Source organism: Magallana gigas, chromosome 8 (genome assembly GCF_963853765.1).
Source record: "Magallana gigas chromosome 8, xbMagGiga1.1, whole genome shotgun sequence".
NCBI lineage: Eukaryota > Metazoa > Mollusca > Bivalvia > Ostreida > Ostreidae > Magallana > Magallana gigas.
The window spans coordinates 33,295,947-33,320,240 of NC_088860.1; the positions used below are offsets into that span (position 1 = coordinate 33,295,947).

Sequence of the window (24,294 nt, forward strand, 5' to 3'; positions counted from 1 at the left end):
AGACTTTTTTCATGCATTGTATAAACTCACTCGTAAAAGTTTGATACATTATAGCTCACTCGATTTAAGCCTTACCCCATCTTGATTATCTTTATGTTATAAAAGCGGATTTTTCCGTCTGAAGAAACCCCCCCCCAAAAAAAAAAAAATAGCTGTGAGTTTTCTCAAATTCCTCCAACCTTGGACATGTAACATGTATTAAAAAGATGTGACTGTCGCCCATTCCGCTTATTTTAAACAAATATTTCTCCTTTAAAATTCGGTGTAACGCGCTCACAGTGTGTCTTGTCCGTCTGTCTGGGTTACTCGTTCGTTCGTTTGTCAAGCTGTACACAATCTTAGTTTTGTTGTACAGTTTCTAGTAGAGTTTGAAAAGGTAACTCATTCTTGATATGACGGGGTGTAATGACCCCAAAATGTTAATGTTCAAAGGTCAACAGCATGCCCTACATAAAGAGGTCACATACTAGATACAAAAATGTGACAGTCAAATTAAAATGCAAACTTGAAACACAAACGTAATCTGTTAACTTAGCTGCAAGTTTGTAGCTCCCGGTTTGAAAAAGCTCGTCCCACCGATTTTATTTCAGACCGGAGGTGTAGACCTGTAGAATCCATGAACCGTGTATATTTTGTTTTGGTGTAAGAAAAAAAAGTCTATAAATTAAGAAAAGAGAAATATTTCCGTTTTTCCTCTTTTAAAAAATTAAAATGCGTGATTATCAAACCAAAATGCTTGACATGTGTTTCCGGTCGTACGAATACCACGCATCTTGTAGGTTAATAGTAAGTTAGCCTTTTCAATTAATATTTTTTGTCTAGCGCCCACACAACTGTATGACCTACAATGCACCTTTTAGGATAATAGATATTTCAATGTATAGAGATTTAGTACACTATTTTGTAATATGCGGGTTCAACTCGTTATATAACCAGACTAATGATTTTTCATTAGTTTAGTGTTCTAATTTGTAAAACTATTTTCCATTCGATAAATAATACTTGTATAAAAATAACATTTTTGGTCGAACATATAAAGAATGTGACATTTTATATTGAATCTAGTTTCTCGCTATGCTGCGATGCAACACGGAATCAATCTATCAATTGTTTGGAAAAAGAATCTTTTAAAGGTATTTTAAGCGGCTATAAGCGACATTTTCAATCCAGATAGGCATCTATATAATGCCTACACGGCGAACTTTTTGTTATTTTATATGAGTAATTTGTTTAAGTAAATGCAAGTCAATGAAATCTGTTCATCAGAAATATGATCCACCTCAATTAATAGCGAGAGAATCCCCCGTCGTTATAAAACGTATTCAACAAATGCCATTTAATTACGTTATTATTTGTCAGTAAGACTTAAAGACGATTTGCATCAACAAGTAGGTTTATCTACGTTATGATGCGTTGCCATTTGGGCATTTTATACGCGGTGAACACTCGTTTACTACCGATTGACATATCGAAATAACGTCCAATGACTTTGAATGTGCGTCTGACATTCTCTTGACGACCCTGTATCATCACCGTTTTATATTTTGCATTTTAATATGTTGTGCATGGATACAAGTTTTCGTGGTGCTTGATGCCATAATAGGGCATAATCGACCATCATCACTACATACTCTTTATGTTGTATTCAACTAAGAGCAAGAGTATCCCGTCTTCAAACGAATGCGGAGGCCGATTTCGCTTCTGGATACTGGTCCCGATATCATTAAGCGCCTCGAGAGATGTTTTCGTATCAAATGAGCTAGGTACAAAAGAGAAGCGCTATTTATACACCAGGTGCGTTGGTGGAATATATTGAGCATGGATTTTTAGTTTTAAATTCATTCACAATTCTTATAATGCTGGAGATTGCTAGCATCAACATTAATCAATGCTGCGGAACGAAACGGGGCAACATAAACTCTCGATTAAAGAGAAAGCTACGTTCAATACGTTAGCGCACCGACGAACCGGAAGTCGTTCGTTTCAGATCAATTGGCCTCTTTTTGCTCTCGATCGTTCCCTACGGACAGGAAAAAGCCACAAGCCGTGCTTACATCTTGTACAACTTTGTGTGCGTAACTCTACTAGCTGCATACGAAGAACCAAAGATGCGTGCATCCTCCGAATGACGTCACTTCACTGTTCGTTGAATTGTTGACGACAGGAATTTGCATTGTGCAGAAACATTAATTATAATATTTATTATGAATTTCCTTTGTTTTGATATCTTTTTATGAGTTTTGATAATCGATGTAATAGAAAAAAAATAACACGTCCGTAAGTTCTAGATATACATTGTATATGTACGTAAGAACAATTACATTTCATAATACAGAATACGTTAGATTAGAAATAATCGAGTATTTCACAAACTGTCATTTACGTTGACGTTATTTATATATATTTCTCTTTAATTTTATGTTAAATACACTGCTTTGAAACATGTAATTTTGCAAACTAAAAACGATAAAATTTGCGCTCGCGTAGCTAGAAAATGACACTTTTCTTTCTAGTTAACCCACTGAATCAATAAGAAAAATAAATATTTCTTTTTTTTCATATTCATTTTATTTTCAATAAATAAATAAACAATAAATAAACATAATATTTTGAAAGACTAGTAGTATCAACTCACAAATATGAGCTTGATTTTGTTCATGGATGAAACATTTTCATTTACATGATGTGAGAATTGCGTCAACTTGTCATGAAACTGAATGCTGCCCTGGTGGACAAAATACACTTCCGGTTTCGTTCAGTAGCGATAAAACAGGTGTACGTATAGTCTAATGCTTCAAATTTATAATGCGGTTACTTTGGCTTTTTACAAGAAAGAGATTATAGTCTTAAATGCAGAAAGTATTTCGTACTACTGAACGGGAACCTCCAGAAAGAGAGCATACAATTCCGAGGGGGGAAAATTCCCTCGGTCACAATCATTCAACAGCAGTTACATATAATCATACGGAACACTGTAAACAATCTTGAAGTAGAACATATAAATGAACATGACAAGCTTTCATACTTCCTCTCACTTACACGCGATAATTATACATGCATACACTTTTACACCAATAAATACATTCGTTCGTCAAAATACACCAATCATACAGAGGAACACACACTCACACGAACACAACACGCAATGTGGATGACAACCAACAAATAAATACAACTTTTGCGTCAAATTGCGTCACCATACGTGACCTTCAAATTGCGTCACTATACGTGACCTTCACACACAAAATAAAACAAATGCTTTCAGTATACATATGGATGGCTCACAAAGTCAAGTATAGTGTAAATAGATTGTTGGCAAGCGACGGACGGGTAAACGTTTTTTAATCTCTGTGTAATACTGGGCTCTTATATTTCCTTCCCCTTTTTGCGAAGAAAACATCTAGGAACTTCTCATAACGGCTCGCACATTGACCCCATCTTTTGGTAGAATGGTTGCCCCTTCCACACACTGGATTGGAATTTCTTGGGTTTCAGAGGGAACGAATGAATATTTTTTAAGCATACGAATGATTGTCATTTTGCCTTCCAGTTGCGCTAATCGAAGTCCCACACATGTTCTCGGACCACTTCCGAACGGCATCCAAGCCAACGGATGTCTCTCTGATTTCCTTTGTTCCGTAAATCTGAAGAAAGTACAAAAGAGACCTTGTTAAAATACACACAGTTCGTTGAATGGTGTTTTCGAAGACTATTAAAAAAAGTTGCCTCCCGTTATATAAGACGCATGCTTACCTTTCAGGAATGAATCTCTGAGTGTCTTCGACCCAATGTTCTTGGTTATAGTGTACACTCCAGACATTAGCTTGGACTAGCATTCCTTTTGGGATATCAATGCCATTAACTGTACAACTTTCCATGCATTGTCGTGCAACGACCCTGAAAATGTAAAAAATACACCTATATAAGGATTTTTTTCAACGAGTTTATCTTATTGGTTTGAATGTTTCACTTCTTGTGGATATTAAGAAAATATTGAAGGATACTTACGTGCTTGCTAATGGGTATTTCCGTAAAGTTTCACACCAGACCATATCGAGGTACTCCATTTTCTGAATTTGATCGTAGCTTGGATTGTCCGCCTAAAATAGTATGAAAAAAATATGAGTCATATACAAGTGTATTTATAAGCTTTTATAATAATAACTTCATCAAAAGGTCGAGTTAGAAATGTGATAATGAAGACCGATAAACAATAGCTTACGTTTTCTGGAAAAAGTTCATCGATTTCTTCTTGAAGTCTTTTCTGCGCTTCGGGGTTGACAGACATTTCGTACATGATGTAAGCCAATGTTGTGCTGGTGGTTTCGTACCCAGCTAACAAGAACAATAAACACTGGGCCACGAGTTCTTCGTTGGTCAGAAGACGCCGTTTGACCACGTTATCTCGCTGGTCAACGTCGCCTACATCGATTTCGTCTGCGTCGGGGTTAAATTCTGACGTCAACATTAGTTCCAAAAGGTTGGATTTTGAAGGCTGGAAAAAAAGAAAACAATCAAATAAAAAGAACGCCCTGATAAAGAAATTCTTAAAATACTAGAAGTGGAAATTGTTTTGTCTAGGTTTTTTTAAAAAAAAAAAAGAAAAAAAAAGGGACCGTTATAATTACCTTTTGTTTCTTCTGGTTGCGGATGATTTTTCTCATCGAGCTTTCTAGACAGAAAACGGGGTTAAATGATACAAAGTGCATGAAGTTGTATATAGTGATCCAGAGACGGTGAAGCGCTGGGAAAATAACTGCAATGAAAGAAATGCACATATAAAAATGTATTTCATTTAAGATTTCTATTGTAACCCCAAGGGTAGTTAAAGTCGAAATCATTAAGAAGGCAGGAAAATTTGAATACGTACATCCGAGCATGAAGAGAATGGGGCGCTTGGTGGTATCTCTTATAACCCCTCGGCAATTCTTGATGCATTCATCATCATTATTTATGAGAGCGTTCGTATTCATTCCAAAGCCACAATCGGCAATAGTGTCCAGCGTAAGTCTCTGGAACAGCCTAAAAATGAGACAAAAGAGAAATATTTTAATAAGATTGTCCATTTCTCACGACAGGGGTAAAAAGTCTAGCCAATCGATCATTGTTTTAACACGGTGACGTATATTTGCCGTTCTAGCGTGATTTTTCACTCACGAAATGTAAACAAGTACCCGGTAATCATACATTCGTGATGGGAACCAAATATACATCCATTGATAAAGGCCAGCAAGCTGGCAAGTAAAGAGAAAGAAAGGTGTGGGACCACTTACTCATAACTATCGAAACTCCTATCGTTGACGTTGTGGTCATCGACAATGTCTAAAAGTTGGTCAATTCGATGATTAATTAGAGGCGTCATCTGTCGATAGAAAAAAAAATAAAACAAATTAAATATTACTAAAATTAACTACGCAATCAGTGAAAGGTGAGCATTGATTTTCAAAAACTTTTTATGAAACTAAAACGCCAGACTCGCTGTGTTTACTTAGACAAATATTGATATTGGAGAGTTTTTCTCCCAGTTGGTGTGCCTTTTGTGATTTTTTTTTCTTAATTTAGATTCTTTACCGCCAATACAAATCATATCCACCCACGACTTATAAAGATTGATAGCGATTAAACGCTCAATATGAAGAATAATGGAACATCAGCCATAAGGAGATTAAGAACAATCAAAGCGCAATAAAACATTTAATCCTGTTTTCTCTCTCATTTTTCCTAGCTTTTATATTCTCTCGCGTCTATAGCATATTTAATGTTATGTAAAAAATATTTTCCTCTTTATTGATTTTTTTTTTAGAAATATTTGTTTTTTCTTACCGTCCTCATCTTTGTTGAACTAAAAGCAGGATTAACAATGGACCTCAGCCGCCGCCATCTTTCTCCTCTTGCAAAAAACATGTGGACATTTTCATCACTATCTGGATCCACTTGAACGGGAAAAACCTGTCAAGAGAAATAAATTGGAATCAAATCAATGTTGTGGGGGTAGGCCTGTAAAACTATTTTTAATTTTTTGCTGAATGTCCGCCCCCCTTACAAGTGTAAGAAGATGATGGACTTTTGACACTACAAATTTCCTTATCTGCCAATTTTGAAAGCGGTTCATTCATGATTCTTAATTTTAGAGTCTCAGATATAAAAAGATTTTGGTCGTGCTCGTTTACTTTGCTCACGAGGTAAGGCGCTCATGCTTTTTAAAGTCGAATATATCAGAATAGATATTTAAAGATATAATTGGTTAACTGCATAAGAGTTTTAATTAAAAGCGGAAACTTCTCAGTTAAATTTATCTTGCTTCCAACATTCTTGAATTACGTAAATATGGTTTGACATTGCCAGTTAAAAAACCGTGATAATCTACTTCATCCTTAGACGACGGATTAAAGGAATTTGATTAAGGATGGAGAGGAGTAACATCAAAAAATAATAACTAAGGCATTAATTAAATAAACCGATTTTTGAATTTTGATTATTTCTCTACCTTTCTTGCGTGGAATTTCTTGAATTGTTTCACGAACACTTGCTGTAATAGCTCTACATCTGCGGTAACTAAGACTGGAGTAGGTCCCTCGAAATATCTGAATAAAAAGCAAGTTTATTAGTACAATCAGAACCTTGTACTTTGAATTTTTTTTAAACTAGACTTGATTATCGCTTTGTAACAGCAATAGACGGTTCCCTTACCCGAAAGTCTTTCCATATTCTCTGTACCATTCCTGATATTTTTTAAATAATGGCTGTAATAAGAAAAAATCATGCATTAATAAAATGTTTATTGATTATTACATTTGTCAGTATAAAATTTGTCTGCAAAAGAGTCCTTATTTAGAGAGATAAACTCACCATTCTCCAAAATGCGAGTAAATTCCCAAATAAAAAGTTTGGCTTTGGACCCGGTATACCCATTTTTTCAAAAATCTGCATTTTTTCTTTCCTTTGTCTGCAAATGAAAATTACTTGATATTAGATCCAACAGAAATAAAATGTGGGTGAAAATGGATGCAGATATATTTCTCGCTTCATTATTCATCATAAGACAAAAAATATATATATGAGTATCAATTTACATCTTTTAATGAATCAAGCAATTAAAGTTACTTGAAATTTTAATGAGAGCCCCCAAAACTCTATTAAAACTTTGACATATATTATCATAGTATGACCGTAGTAAAACTACATTTCATTCATAGGCGTCAAGCAGATTTATGACACCGACTCAAATGAATTAAATTAGTGCACAGAAATATGCAAGAAATAAAAAAAAAAATCATGAATAAAATCTCACATACCTGTAAAAGTAGATTAAACAAATCACCAATACAACTAAAAGCACGTGCGTTATCATTTTGCGTGTCTGTAAATCCCTTAGTTTGAAGCACAAGTGATTGTAACATTGAATGACTGTACCTGGTTGCTCGCCGCTATTTGTTTGGTTGTGAGAGAATACGCTGAGCCAATCAAAATGCCGATATTTCCTTCATATATAAGAAACTTTACAAAAGAGGTGTTGCTTATGCCATGCGTGGTCCCAATTCCCCTGACCATTGATTTTTCCCCGATACCAGGTTGAGATTTGTGTATCCCGGAGATCAGGTGATCGTGTTAGATTTATCCATTTTTTTTAAACAGATCAATCAGCCATTGAACGAAAAGTTCGGAATGTATTTGCGTGTACTGAAGAAACGAAGCATGGCAAGTGAACAGAGGCGCGCAGTGCCTTAGTATTGGACATAAACTTTAAACGAAGAATTCCGATTTCTGTTTAAAATATGTTGTGTCAATTTTATTTCTCTATGTGGACTTTAGCTTTTGGTTCTTTCTATTATGCGGATATTTTCTTCATTGTAAGGTAATAAATCATTTTTAATCACCGCACTATATATTTTTTTCGTCTGTATGAATATATAACGTCTTCTTGTTTGATCACACGTGGCTAAGGGGTTGTAATTTGACGATTTCATCTCCATAATTTTTACTATCTAGGATAACGTACCAGCGAGGCATGCCATTACGAAGGTGAAGGTCGTTTACTACTAGGGCCCTACTGAGAACTGCACTAAATATACTCTTGTAAAATAACTTCTAATTTGTAAGAAATATTTTATCTTATTGTATTTCTTCAATTATTTTGATACCTCTACATATATCTTTTTAATAGAGCTATAAAAAAAAACCCAGATGTTCTATTAATCAAATACTGGTCAATTGACCCTTAATATTGATTAGCGATCTGATGGTCAACGAAGATTCCAACAATATGGTAATCGATTTCTTTTTTATATCACAATAAAGGGGGGGGGGGTTCTATTTTTCTTTCCATTACATTTATTCACCCTGCGATACTGTCCTCATACCCGCATACCTACCCGGCACTTTAAAACTTGCCGTCTGATCGGGGTATGGGAGCCGAGAGTCTCGTACGCACGCACGCACTATCACAAGCCGTTTGTTTATTTATCATATAAACTATAAATCAGATATCTTCTTTGTATCAACAAACGTTGAAGGATGTTGACTTAAGTTGACTGAATAAAACTGACGAACGTGAGATATTTCAAATGACTCTGTTTTGTAAAAAAAAAAAAAAAAAATATATCAATATAAAATGAAGCGCTTTATGCTTCTATAGCACGTGCATTTCCTTATAAGAATGCACGTAACTCAACTAACATTGACACAACGCTAATTATATAACACATACTTATACCTGTTTACGCGAACTTGCCCTTTCTCTCCATTTTCATTGGGGCGGGGGGGGGGGGGGTTAAATAGGGTAGACTAGGGGTTGTAATATATTTTCCTTATCGACAACCTAAAAAAAAAGTCAGTATTCACCCATAATAAATATGTATGTAATTGACAAGATATTCTATTAATCGTGACACGTGCGGAACAAGGAATTCCTCCCAACCCAGTTTAATAACGGGTGTGTTACTTAGGATTGCCTCTGCGACGCATTAAAAAGATTTTCGGAGTAAGCCCCCAAAGCCGGTAAATAGTATCTGGTGTTGCTATGAACTGATAGGCTGAGATTAGAGCAGCAAAAATTGCATATCAATGCATATATCGCATTCAGTTCTTATAATGATAATGATTTGGCGATAAATAGTTGATTGTTAGCATATCAGTGAAGAATGTTTTAAAAGAACTGGTTTCTGATAGAGAGAGAAAGAATAAAAGATGCGTATATTCTTGCATCAGAGAGAGAGAGAGAGAGAGAGAGAGAGAGAGAGAGAGAGAGAGAGAGAGAGAGAAGAGAGAGAGAGAGAGAGAGAGAGAGAGAGAGAGAGAGAGAGAGAGAGAGAGAGAGAGAGAGAGAGAGAGAGAGAGAGAGAGAGAGAGAGAGGGGTCTATCCAATGATGCGAACAATATTCTGTATTGTGTTTTCCATGTGAATTTTGTAAAATTAAGTTTCATAAGTCCTTACATTTTAATCTCAAGAAAACAAACATTTTCATTTAATTAAATGGAATCTAATTGAAATTAAATTGAATCCGAATTTTAATTTATATAAAGCACACTAGAGGTCAACCAGAGGTCTGCACAATTCCACTCTAAACATGTTTTCCCAATTTTCTGTTTTTTAAATTTTCAATTATCACCCTACATTTACGACATAATGATCAGTTAGCGTCAGGAGTGAACTTTGAAAGCAGATTGCGATAACTGTGTTTGTGTCTACCAGCAAATCACAACGTGATTCATTAATTACATGTACATGCTGTCATTAAAAATGATTACATGTATACATTTAGAATTTTACATGAACTATGTTTGGTGTATATGGTTTTATGCTTTGTCTACAGATGAGTCAAATTGCCAGATATTAAAGTAGCATTTTCTCTGTGTGTATAACACAAAAAAATTTGAAAACATGTTATGTTTGTACAACTTTTTAATAGATTCTGATGAAAAATCTACCGTTATTGTTTTGTTTTGTTTTTTGAAATCGGTGGAAATGATCGAGATATGTTTATAAATGCAGCTCAAATTTATATAATGCGTCGAGAGATTCTTTGTTTAAAAATGTTGACATTTATGGACATATGAAAACATAGAAAGTTTATTTGGATTGCGTTTTATCCATTACAATATAAACTTTTTTATGTAAGTAAAAAATAAAGAAAGAAAACCCACACAAAACATTTATGAGTTTCAGATGAAAAACGGGGGAAAAAAACCCAATAATTCAGCGCCAAAATGGCTTCTGAATAAATAAAAAAATAATGTGATAGATAACTACGAAGTTTGAATACAACTTATACAACTTACTTCAAATATCACAATTTAGAAAAAAGAAATATTTAGCATGTTCTGTTCTTAAATATTACATTTTCTAAACAATAATAAACACTTCAAATGAATTTTAGCTTTTTAGCGATAAAAGAATAAGAGTACCTAAATTCAGTTGAGTTTTGGAATGCATAGTAGTTTTGAAACCTTAAAAGTTATAACTTTTTTTCTGGGTTTTCATGCAATGCAAGGAAATCAATATATATATATATTTAAAAAAAAAACAACAAAAAACACCCAGACCCAATTCAGATTTTCAATTCTAAAAATCGGTCAATCGGTAGATTAATTTAGCTCTTTAAGCGCAGCATGTTCAAATATTTACGTTTAACTACATGTCTTTCCTTTGTCCCCACTTAGTACATGTATTTCATTAGTTCAGAGAGCCTAGTGCAACTGTACTTATTTTTTTTTGGGATGCGGTTACCAAATAGACTAAGAATTGGCATGTCAAGTCGGTAATATGATATAGTAATTTGCACAACAAAGAGAAGCGGACGCAGAGAAATTAAATGGACCCGGAGATAGAGGGTGGATTAACAGAATCCGGGTACTTGTAGATAAAGCCACACACAAGAGTTTTGTGTAGGCCAAAGGTAGTTGCTGATGAGGAGTACCCGTCTCTCTCTCTCTCTCTCTCTCTCTCTCTCTCTCTCTCTCTCTCTCTCTCTCTCTCTCTCTCTCTCTCTCTCTCTCTCTCTCTCACACACACACACATAATATTTTCATAATCTGTTTCAAATCAAAATATACCTAAACAATTACCAGTGCGTCGAACCCGACTTTGGTACACACTATATAATCATCAACAGAGTTTATAGATCTGGAAAGGAAAAGAAAAACGCATGACCCCCTCCCCCTTACCCCTCTCTTTCACCAAACTCTGATTTTTTTACTCTCCTAATCGTATTGCAATACGTAATATTAATATAAATGAGAAAATTTTCAAATACATATGTATATTTTTTTTCTCTGAATCGCCGATTGAATTTCGGAATTTTTTCATTTCTTCTTCAAAAGACATTGTGTTGACAGAATCATAATTATGACTATTTATATCATCGACCAGATATTGTTTATTGCCCACTAATCAAGAAATATCTCTACATGAGAATAAAATAAATATTCATAGGTACTTTCTTTGAGAATTGCTCTAAGGATCCAAATTGATTTTTCGTCGTTTAAGGTGGACACCAGAAATATATAAATCTTCGTACGCCATTTTTGACAGTTACAATCGGAAATGTTGCAATAAGCAGTGTCTCCGTATAATGTTTGCATATTCTTATGAAACTGGTTGCTCATTTTAAATAAATTTTGCGATTATTGAGCCATGACCCTATGACCTATGTGACGTCAAGACATTGTTCTGTTCAAGTAAACAATCCGATCACGGTGGCAGTACTACAAGATGGCGAAATTAATTCATAATTAAAGTCTAACTAATGAAATTGCTATTTGATAAACTAAAAGTGAACTAAAATTTTTAAAAAACAAAAAAATATATAGTTTGCAGTGATTATCAATTTTATTTGTGATTGTCGAGTAGGAAAATAAATATAACGTCTAATACAACGTTTGGAAGAGAACACTAGTTTTTGTAATACATGTAATTGTTTTCTAATAATCCATCAAAATACCTGACTCAAAGCCATGAAACTTAACTCTTCATCTCAATGTTGTTTTGCACATTATGTATTGTATCTTCATATTTATCTAGACTTTTACCCATCATATATATTTGTCCAACCCAACCCCCCCCCCCCCCTTAATTTCTTCAACACAAAGAATGTAAACTTCTTGGTTCAAAAACGGATTCACTATAAAAATAACCCAAATTCCTGTGCCAGTAACTCTCTTATTAGTCTTGCCACAGACCACAATATTAAAATTATTATCATCGCAATGACACAATAGTATGTTATTAAGTTAAAAACTGTTCACTCTGCCAATAAATCACACTTTGCACGGCCTCTTTCCCGGTGTAGAGCCGTTTGAATATGCTCACAGCGTACGCACGGCGTTGAGATCTATTTTTGTTATTTATTTTTTACTTTGGTTTTTTCCTGGTTTCCATAAATATAAACAGTTTTAAATATAAAGTAAGCCAATGTGGAGGGCAATGGTTTGGGCGAAGATTCGTGAATTAGATACCATAGAGGAAGTTTCTTTTAAATATTAAGGTGATGTACAGGTTAACATAGTTGTTGTATAATATTTTGTAATGAGGATTACAATATTATAAACTAATATTTATCGTAAATTTTGAAACACAAGAATTAGAAATTCATATGTGGCTATTATCTTTAATATGATGTATTTTCTAAGAGCTGCGGTTATTCTATTACTGAAAAAAGTAGTCATTAAACCTTTACTTTTTTTCTGTGTGTTTCCTGTTGTGATGGAACTACGGATTAAATTCTGTATAATTAGCCATCACAGGGCCAAAGAGTTTGATAAAACCGCAGCTAAAACACGACACTTGGAATTCTGAAAGAAAGATGATGAAGGAACCAGTTTCCATTAACCAAATGAACGCTACTGGCCTTTTTCTTAAAAAAAAAATAAAAATATAATTATACGTATAACGAAAAAATGTGTGATGTGTACAATTTGAAGTAATGACTAACAAACAACCAATACCAGCACATTGTGTCAACATACGGCAATTTTTGACACGACAGACAGATGAAAACATCGTCACAGTCTAAAATGGTGCATGGTCTTTAGTTGCACCAGTGCAATAATGGTTCAACAGCATAGTTTATCATTTAATGAAGGTGTGATAATATATCAACGTAATTGGAATCATCATTATGGTTAAGGTCAACCGGATCTGGAAAGACTCTTTCTGTATAATGACAGTTAGCTTTGCATACTAGCAGCGGGTATCACCAAATTCATTTAATTAACATTACCAATTAAAAACAGGAAATGTTTGCGTTCTGGCAATGAAGAATACTTCGGAACAGTAATGAAAGTGATTGTCAAGGTTTTACCAACAAAATAAAAACAACTGGCGTTTCAAAACATTCGTGTGGAAAACATATAACATAAACTTAATTGTAAAATGTATGCTTAATCTAATATATGTGGCAAAAAATCACGATTTAAGTTTTCTAATTAGGAAGTGCATTAATTTTTTGACTACCAGTATAAAATTTCATAACACTTGACCCAAAACATAAAGTAGATAAAACTATTGCATACAAAGCCATTAGGAAATGACAGTTAAACTAATAACATTCCTTGAAATGTTTTAAGTTCTTCCTAAAAGTATATGGCATTTCTATGCTAACAAGAATCCAATTCGCGACAAAAATCAAATAATTTCCCTGTTCGTGAATTTATAAGCAGAGAAATAACAATAAACTGTCATATATTAAATTTCAAGAACTGAGAGGTTAAATAATCATTTAGGTATGACACGGTTTCGCGGTCATTTCACTATTCATTGAAATTTAAGTTAACGAGACAATTGAACGGTGTAACAAAACATCAGATCAAACCGTTTTGTGCACTCGCATGCATGTTTTTGCGTAACATTCTTATTTTGTACCGTAATGTCTTCTCTAAAAGTACGGTATGTTGAATAAAATCTTACACGTGGGATGACCATTAAGAAAGGAGACTTAGAAATATTTTTGTTCGCTACAATTATTTTTAATTAATAAGTCTAATTAAAGAATATAAGGGCGCTGGCTACTGTGGAAACATGTGGCCTTGGTTCGTTGAAAAACAAGACAGTTTGCATTAATTTGATCAAGGTGGCATTCCATGGTCAATTAAAACACCGCACACCTAATATGTTAAGTAATTTTGGAAACCTGAAAAGAATAATTTTTAACACCAATAGTTAAAATTATATCAGAATTAATGTCATCACACAAGAGTTGTGCTATTATTTATGTCTTTAGCAGCATACTCTATTAAAATATAGTAGACCCCTTCCTTGAAGAGTTCTGCCGAATGAGGATTCTTAGAAGTTGTGTAAAAGCTCTATGTATATATGCGGTGGTTGCCCAGAAGACGGTTGTTTTGACACCAATGGGTGCTTTATTGCTTGTTAATATTAGAACCTAGCGCTGCATGAACACGCTCCGCTTGCATTAAAACGATGTTAAGCAATAAATGAAACAGAGAACCATGCCGACGGACGGACATACAGGCAGACAAGGGATCTAGACAGACTCAAATAATTTCTAAGTGTCATCATCCCCGACAGGTAACAAATCAAAGCATCAGTAGCCAACTGTTTTTAAGTGACCAAGAAAAAAAAACAACGGAGCGCATAATTTGGAATGTTTAGAAAGTTTATGGCACACGGTAAAGGTGTCATATACATCGTTTCTGGTGATAATAAAGTAACAGAGAAACTAATTATGTCGTTCGCATTCTTTCCTTCCAGTTAATCTCAAACTATGCGTGTCCGAATTCTGTCAGACTCTGACTGACGACAAACTGCAGCTAGACATGCAGAAGACTCGAAGCATTTGTTTTTAGGAAGAAAATTGTCTTGGTTCCACGATTTTACTCATCAATTTTAAACCAGTTGCTTTATTATATATTGCTACATGTAAATCATAAGGCAACAAAACATCCCCCTTTTCTTCAAACTATTTTGCGTGTTTTCCAACTAAACGTACGAGGAAACGGTTCTTGGGGTTGGGGGGGGGGGGGGGGGGGGGGGTCTTACGTTATTTTATCAGTTCCGTATACGAGAATTCTTCCGATTTCTACACGTTTCTAGTGGAAGATTTTGAATGGAGTGGGGGTTGTCTTCTTGTGGTCAAATCAATGAACGTCAATAGTATTCAAACGCACGTGCGATTCATTCACTAAACGGCGGTGTATATTGTGCAATTCTATACCTATAAATCAAATTATTTCACCAACCGCAGACGAAACAATTTGTTCTTGTATCTGCAATCTCATTGTAAGCCCGATTTTACGTATAGATGCTTGTTTGTTTGTATATACAGCTAATTAGTATCTTTTAAACAATAGAGTTGTGTATCTCTTGTTTTTGATGCTGCCAGTCAGAAAATATACATTTTAGAATTATTTATTGGTGCATAATTATGATATATATCTGCCGCCTTCCCAAATAAGATTGTTAAGTAAAATATAAAATATTTTTTTTTCAATTCTTCTCCATCGTTTCTTGGATATGTTGATATACATGTACATACCAGTACTCTATTAACCGACTTTTAAAAAAATCTGTTGTGAGAAAAGTTACAATTGATAAAACAAGCCACCAACGATTCATAAATCAAGTAAAAAGCAAATGAAGTCAATGATGTCAATTAGTTAAAGTTAGGAATGTAAAAAAACAATTAATATTGCTCAAAACGCTTCTTTACACAGTGAAACGTTTTGACAAGGATTTAGATTTAACAAATTCATATTCTAAAAGGAGCAGTGATATTAATACGGCAGTGAGCCTTAGTTCATCTAGTTAACAGAATCCGAATTTTAGACTAGAATCAGGATTCTAAAAGCATTTCATTTTTCTATCTAGAGCAATTTTACACTCCTGTGGTCGTTGACTCGATCATACAGCAATAAATCCAAGGCTTAAAGTGTTCCGAAAAACTTAATCATAAATATATGCCTATTAAAATGCGATGTCGTCGTTTAAACATGCATTTATATTGCAAATTATTGTGTCGCGTTTTAACTCTGTATGTTATAAACAAATCAAAATTACACAAACTCACACACACACTGCAAAAGTATTTCACTACTTCTCAGACCCCCCCCCCCCCCCAAAAAAAAAAAATCGCATCATTACTATAATTATCAAAAATTCATGACCACAATGACAACAGCAACAAAATTTTAATCTCTTACGCATCCTAAAATAAAGAGAATATGACAAAAATATGTGCAAAGAAAAATTGACCTCGACAAAAATGAGTGAAGTGGCAGGTATTGCCGAGGTAAACTAAGTGCGGTTTACTTTTATTTTTAGAAAGTTGAAGCATTTTGACACAATGACATCCCAAAAGCATTGGCAGATAAACAAATAAATTGTTCTTTTGGGAGACAATATTGCAATTATAGTGCCATTAATGCAAAACAAAGTTGAGGAATTTTTGCATTCCTTCGCTCCATTGTAGAAAACGGAGGATTTCTTTCATCCATTGTAGCCTTTGGGCAACGCCTTTAATACTGAAAACTCTTTCACAAAAGAAACCAAAATTAAACTCAAACTGAAAATTTCACTGGACATACGCCAGTTTAATTAAACAAGAAAATAAAAGGCACAACTGATCGTAATGCAACTGAACAATAATGTTAGCCAAATGACTTACAGTTGACATATTCTTGGTCTAACAAACGTTCGCGGTATTGCAAATAATTGATTTTCATAAACACCAATGATGAATGTTCCAAAACAGATCAAATCATTAAACGTAACAAACAAGTATGACAAGCAGTATCACCGGAAGTGCAATTGCGGAAAGACTACAGATGTTATGAATACGAAAAAAGATTAGTAAATTGTTTTGTGCCTAAATTAATTTTTGTAGATTCAAAAAAATATTACACATTATATTTTATTCTTTTGATTAAAATCAACGGTAATGATATTGTATCGTGCGTTTACATTGCTTTTTTTTCATCTCTCATTTATCACTCATTTGCAAGTGCAAGTGACGGCTGACATTAGGTCACACGTCTTATTGTATTTACAAAAATATAAATTAAAGAAAGACAATAAACTAAATAAAATATGAAATAAAATATGAAAGTTAGTGATATAACAACATTATTTATATATAACATAACCAACTTTTTCATCCAACCAGCATTCGCTAAATATTTTTAACGTAATTTTTTTTTCAAGATCACAGTGACATCAATTTTTCAATCGACAGCTTTGGGAAAAAAATGGAAGACCAAAAAATCTGGACTGACAAAGAACGTTGGATAGGCCAGATAGATATTTTTGTAAAAGTCGTTCACATCATCAAACATACTTCTTTTGCATTATAATTAATAAATCATAAGCTATTCGTTATCGGTGAATTATTTTTCCGAGATATTTCATACTATCAACTCAAGTTTCAAGAGCGAGTTAACAATATAAAACAACTAACGAATTATCGTGGTATACTAGAGTAGACAAGCTTATCTTTTAAAAAGATTGGTGAGCTAGCGCTGTAACCATCTTAAAACACAGAAGAAGATTTCTAAAACATTGGTTTATATTTCTGAATCGATTAATTAAATAGGAAGGCACAGTGGTGTACTGGAATTGTACTGGAGTGGGGTCTCAATTTAGAACTGTGAATCTAGAGGCATGGCATAGCTCATTGACTGTGCCTTAATCATTATGTATCTACTGTAATTTCAATTTCGAAGTAAAAATTTTCAAGAACCATTGGTACTGTTTTGTAGCAATCGTATCTTCTCGGGCCTTTCCGGCAAGCTCGGAAAACATTTTCGAAATTGTTTTCCGAGCTTGAAAATTTAAAATAAAGCTAGCTATTTATTATAATATTGAAAATAACTTTGCAATATAAGGCATAAGCTACTGTTACTTTTTGACATGTACAATAAAACACAAAACTTCATGTGAAAATGATAAAAAGAAATTCAAATGGTACAGTTTATCTATAGTAGTACAGTATTCCCAGAATCCCCTTCTATGGAGTCGAGCATGCGTATTCCAGTGAAAAAGACTAACGTATCTGCTAGCGCTCGAGAGCGCTAGCAATAAAAACCAATCGCGAAGTCTTACTAGCCTAAGGCCTTTTCCACAATTGGAAATTATCTCAAGTTCTACAGGAATGACCCGAGGCATTGCTATTGATACAAATAAGCGTATGTTTAAAAAGTTTGGATGTGAAGACGATAAAACGAAATTCAAATGGTACAGTTTAATATCTACAGTAGTACAGTATTCCCAGAATCCCCTACTAAAGAGTCGAGCATGCGTATTCCAGTGAAAAAGACAGCGCTAGCAATCAATTTCCATGAGCGAGTTAACAATATATTATTGCTAGCGCTCTCGAGCGCTAGCAACTACGTTAGTCTTTTTCAATGGAATACGCATGCTCGACTCCATAGTAGGGGATTCTGGGAATACTGCACTACGATAGATGAACTGTACCATTTGAATTTCGTTTTATCGTCTTCACATGAAGTTTTGTGTTTTATTGTAAATTTCAAAAAGTAACAATAGCTCAGGTCTTATAATGCAAAGTTATATTCAATATTATGATAAAAAGCTATCTGTATCTTAAATTCCTTCAAGCTCGGAAAACAACTTCGGATATGTTTTCCAAGCTTGTCGGAAAGTCCCGAGAAGATACGATTGCTTCAAAAAGGAACCAATGGTTCTTGAAAATTTTCACCTCGAAATTGAAATTACAGTATATACATAATGATTAAGGCACAGTCAATGTGCTATGCCATTGCCGATGTGAAGCCCACTCTAGATTAACAATTCTAAATATTGAGACCCCACTCCAGCACAATTCCAGTACACCACTTTGCCTTCTTATTGTTAATTAATCGATTCAGAAATTTAAACCAATGTTTTAGAAATCTGCTTCTGTGTTTGTGATGGCTACAGCGCTAGCTCACCAATCTTTTTAAAAGATAAGCTTGTAAATATAATATCAATCGCAACTTCTCGGACCTTTCCGGCAAGCTCGGAAAAACACCTCGAATGTATTACCTAAGCGTCCAACCCCCCTTTTTATAAAACTTGATATAAATGCAACACATTTTAGGATCTGTTGAGATGTAAGCTAGTCTTCGTTAAATTTGATGATATACCCTAAAATATAACACAGAAGCGACAAACAAGACTGTCTAGCCAATACTTATTTTAATGGAAAGCGACTCCATTTTGTATAAAATTCTAACATCCGGTGATGTTAATACATTCGATGTGTTTTACCGAGCTTGCCGGAAAGGCCCGAGAAGGTGCCATTGTATATAATATATATATATTAATTAACGAACGAGATAACTTGACTCGATGTAATACCGTCGCACTTCAAGGAAAAAGATAACTGTTGATAAAGATGCTACGCAGGGTGCTGCTCTTTTTCCCCATTGTATATATAAGCAGCAATATACTGCTCAGAATCTTCCAGGGAAGCATCGGCGTTTCTCAGGGTTTCTGAAAATCTAGCCTTTGGGCTGTCCGCCCCAGACATGTTCAACCACGCCTGTTTCTATGATCGCTGTCTGTCTTCGCCTCTCGTATTACTACTGCTATTGGTCCACTTAGCTCTTGTTTGTATTTTTCTCTCATAATTATTTCCGTTTGTTAATTAAATTTGAATTTTTGAATACATCAGAATTTATACAACAAGCCAGTGTTGATAAACCGTGCGCGGTGGGTTTTATTTGTGTGTTGTAATACAAGCAAGTATCGAAAATCGCAGCCATTTTTTTTCTTGCAAAACACACAAAGAACCTTTAATCTATAAATTATTCAATTGAAGAGATTTGATGCTGCAGGCCTGGAGAAAAAAAATGGTCTTTGACTCCTCTTAAAACTAGGTCGCGTGATATATGTCAAAAACATGTCAAAATCTAACATCTCTTTTAACCGCAAAGAGATTTGCATAAATATTTATGGTAATACTACAAACATCATTACAGAAGGGTTTAAGACTTTTGTCAAACAACGCAAATAATTGGTATTAACGTTATCTTTATATAGTTTAATAAAGTGATGTTCTATATATAGCTGATCAAGATTGCGTTTTAAATGAACGATGGAATTTAGCAAATTTTATTGTCAGATTTACATGTAACTTTCAATTGGCAAATTAATAGATAATTCGGCACGATTTTTAGCTGGACTTATCTGGCTATAGGCGTGTAAATCGCAATTGTTTCTATAGATAGCGCAACTGCAAAAGTAAACAACAAAACTGAACAACTCAATAAATGTAGAGAAAGAGAGATTTTGCCAGTCTTTATTACACAATATACATAATTACACATCAATTCGATGTCATCTAAAGAGCCCGGCTTTTACTGTTTTAGTACTTCCAGTATACTTTGATGATTAAAAGCTGTCCGTACAAATCTGCCTCAGGAATTTTCCTTCGAGATATATTGTTAAATTCTAAATTATAAACATAAATTTTTAACATCTGAAACAGATCCTTTATCAATAAACAAAATTTCTTTCAAGCAAATACAGTTTTAGAAATGCATTGGTATTATAATCATATATTTATTTTCTTATTTTAACAAGAGCAAAAATTAATCCGCATTTAAACTTAAATTAATAACTCTGCAAAGAAAACTCAGCATTGTAACTTTTAACAATTGAATAAAATATTTATTTAAAAAAAAACAAATAACTGAAATAAACATGAATCTTTTAGAAACTTCATGAAACTAAACTTGTAATGAATGTAAATTCGAGAATTGTGTAGGTTGTTCGCCTTCGCTTTTTTCGTTTGACATGAACGATGTTTTATCATTTACGCTGGTGACGGTCTCGTGGCTAAAACTGTCCGTTTTACCAGTAATGCTATCCGTCCGCACAAGGATTAATTTTGATTTGTGATTGGCGCCGAAAAGTTTCTTATATTTCACATGATTTGCCTAACTTTCCATCGTTTCATTCATTATTTCGTTTCGTTCACTTAAACACCAAAAGGACACGAAAGAGCAATATAATTAGAACATTAACGTAGGTCTCCCCCACTGATGATACAATATGACACAACATTGTCAAACTTTCGTATCGATTCTGCTCTGTAGGTCAGCTTCACAATGTCAAAATGATACCTTATTAGAAATAAAAAAAAAACCTTGACATTGTCGAAAGGTGTTGCTAACGTACATTAACCGATTTCCTCTTTTATTCAGCGTGCGAATTATCTGGGAAAAGGTTATCATATCCTCTGTTTACAAACTTATGATATTTCTCATAATGATAGTGAGAGAGAGTAAATTTTGTCTTTCTTTTTTCAACCACTTTTTTTTTTAGAATCGAAATTAGATTTGAACAAAATCGTTCCTTTTTTTCAATGGTTCAGGTATACATGTACATGCAATATATAACAAAATTAAAACAAAAGTAGAATGTATGTATTTTAATTAAAAATCTAATTAAAAAGCGCAACAAATCCGATGCAGTTGTTCATGTTTGTCGGTAACAAATTTAAATTTGAATTCAAATTTAATTAAAATCGGTAACGATGCAACTGAATTACTAGCATGTGGAAGTCGTTCATGTTTCTGAATGAAATTCACTGAATCGTGCTCTACTCTGTAGTGTTTCGATGAACTGCGAAGTCTTGTATACGCAGGCGCAGTACGCCATAACTCACGCCACCCACGTGCCCAACGCTCTTACACACGATTATTTTGCGTTTACTCATTTTGCAAAGATTGGTGTCAATTTTGTTTTAATACAATGTCATTTGAGGAATTTATGCTATATACATTTCACATAGGTAATATTTTCTTCAGTTCTATACATTTGTATTTTACACCCAAATCCTAAAAAACCGAATAGGAAATTAGCTTAAGGGCTGGGTAACGGCTATTGATTTACTTTGTATTATTTTTTTCCTCATTTTAATTATTTACGTAATCTTAATAATTAGTTTTTATAATCCTTTTGATATTTTTTTTTATATTAGGTGCTTAAAAGTATCTTTAGAAGTTATAATTCACACAGAAATCGATATGCTCTTGATATGTTTGTAATTTAGCATATTGAAGATAGCAACCCCCCCCCCCCCCACCCTCCCCATTACCCCCTTCGGTAATAAAACTAGCCGTGGTTAAGCAAATTTCGTTCAATTCTACAAGATCTCGCAAAATATTAGTACGACCGCTTATTTTTATTTCTCATAAATGAATATACAAGATTTATGAAGCAATAATTTGGTCATTGGTCTTACGGAGTGCGTCAAGAAAAACTGGAATAGAAGGGGGAAAGGGGAACTTTGTACGTTTTCAAGAATGTACCGATGAAGACGTGAAACCCCCAAGGATATTTTCCAGTATATCATCGAACAAATATTGAGACCTGAATAATTTATCAAGAAATTGAATATGTGCGTGGTAGAACGGGTTGCAATAGCTTCAAAGACTCACGAGGTCGATAATGACTGAAAACAATAAAATATAGATGCTTATATACTCGATGCAATGATCGTAGTATTAGCATAGAAACGTTTTTGAAAACTAATGATAGTATTCACGATGGGTTTAATTTGCGGGATAATGATACCATCGTAATTATTCGACAATCCCCAGTGTTATTATGCATTATACATGTATAACGTTTAGATTAACTAGAGGTACTGTGAGCAAGCTCACAATTGATACCCCCCGCTGAGAAAAAAATCATTACGCATGTATTTTTGCTATTATAGAAAATGTTGGATGAACCTCTTTCACTGTCCATTTTCTACAAATAACAACTGCTTAATTTTTTAAAACTGTTAATGCTAATATGAGTAAACAAACCAATTTCTATCCTTTATTTTAAGTTAACTGTTAATGCATGAGGACATTTGCATCCTTACCTTAACAACCATTTAATATTTAAACATTTTGAATTATTGGTATACTGAGTCCGATTTTTTCCAAAAAAAAATTTCCACACATTTTTTTTCCAGAAAAAAATTTCATCGGGCCAGGCCATTGTCAGAGAGACGGGGATGAGAATCTAAAAATAATTTTATGTGGCCTGAGACAAGCAAGTTTTGTGTCGAATTTTAGCTTCTAATATTTTCATTAATACAAGACATGACACAGATAGGAATTAAGCATTTTTGAAACAATTGCCTTGAACTTCCTCAACTGACCTTGGTTCAAGGTCATAACACACCCTCAGGTTATAAGCAGACTTTGTGAATTAAGAACTTCAATATTTGTCCATAAGAAAGATATGGATTGGACATGATTTTTGCACTGTCTGCCAGTGACCTTGACCTTACCCAAATGACCTTGGGTCAAGGTCATGACACACCCTTTGGTCATAAGCAATATTTGTGTGAAGTAAGAACATTCAATGCTTTTCAATAAGGAAGATATGAACCGGACACGAATTTTGCACTTTTTCTGCCAGTGACATTGACCTGCCCAAATGACCTTGGGTCATAAGCAATCTTTGTGTGAAGTAAGAACTTCCAATGTTTCTCGTTAAGAAAGATATGGAACGGACACGAATTTTCCATTTTTTTTCTGCCAGTGACCTTGACCTTGCCCCAATGACCTTGGGTCAAGGTCATGACACACCCTTAGGTCATAAGCAATCTTTGTGTGAAGTAAGAACTTCCAATGTTTCTAGATAAGAAAGATATGGACCGGACACGAATTTTGCATTTTTTTCTGCCAGTGACCTTGACCTTGCCAAATGACCTTAGGTCAAGGTCATGACACACCCTTAGGTCATAAGCAATCTTTGTGTGAAGTAAGAACTTCCAATGTTTCTCCATAAGAAAGACATGGACCGGACACGATTGCACAGACAGACGGACAGACGGACGGACAAGGTGATTCCTATACACCCCCCGAGAATAACGAGAATAAAAGCTGCTATGTTTTTATTCACCAGTTCAACCGAACATAAACATTCATAAAATGAAACACAAACACATAATTTACTGGATGAGCTCGCATGCGTGAATGCAACAGACTTTAATAATTATAAACATGTACATGTAGATAGTACAATGAACATGGCTCTCAGTCTCTTTACTTTCATTAACATGTACAAGCATACTCATTCTACAAAAGAAGAAAAAACATGTAAAAACAGAACTGACAGAAATTCAATGTTATTATTTGGGAGGGGGGGGGGATAGTCTGTTGCAAAGTGGCATCGAAGTTCGAATATCTTAAAAACCCCGAGTTCTACTTTATATGTGTACAAGTCATGCGTAGCAAGGATTAAATTACAGTACCCTATTCGCCCGTAAACATCCAATCGATATGTTATTTTGTAATATCAACACGCCCACTTAATTCAAAACAAACACACG

The 24,294-nt window shown here is 34.2% G+C and overlaps 1 protein-coding gene across 1 annotated transcript; it reads right to left on the reverse strand.

Moving 5' to 3' along the window:
* Nucleotides 1–2,592: 2,592 nt before the first annotated feature.
* LOC105329919 (cytochrome P450 3A24) lies at nt 2,593–8,067 on the reverse strand. Its single transcript, XM_011431409.4, has 12 exons — nt 7,296–8,067; nt 6,850–6,946; nt 6,691–6,743; nt 6,488–6,584; nt 5,824–5,949; nt 5,274–5,362; nt 4,871–5,022; nt 4,629–4,756; nt 4,223–4,495; nt 4,009–4,100; nt 3,754–3,897; nt 2,593–3,644 (listed from the first exon to the last, which is right to left on the reverse strand). The coding sequence occupies exons 1-12, from the start codon at nt 7,349–7,351 to the stop codon at nt 3,401–3,403; spliced, it is 1,551 nt and encodes a 516-aa protein (XP_011429711.1). The 5' UTR covers nt 7,352–8,067; the 3' UTR covers nt 2,593–3,400.
* Between the last annotated feature and the right edge of the window lie 16,227 nt (nt 8,068–24,294).

Excerpts from the sequence above, each read along its gene's own strand:
- LOC105329919 (XM_011431409.4), bottom strand. The coding sequence starts at position 7,351 with ATGATAACGCACGTGCTTTTAGTTGTATTGGTGATTTGTTTAATCTAC. Across the intron at positions 6,947-7,295 it reads TGTTTAATCTACTTTTACAG|ACAAAGGAAAGAAAAAATGC; the intron begins GTATGTGAGATT and ends TTTCATTTGCAG. Across the intron at positions 4,101-4,222 it reads ATGAACTTTTTCCAGAAAAC|GCGGACAATCCAAGCTACGA; the intron begins GTAAGCTATTGT and ends ATACTATTTTAG.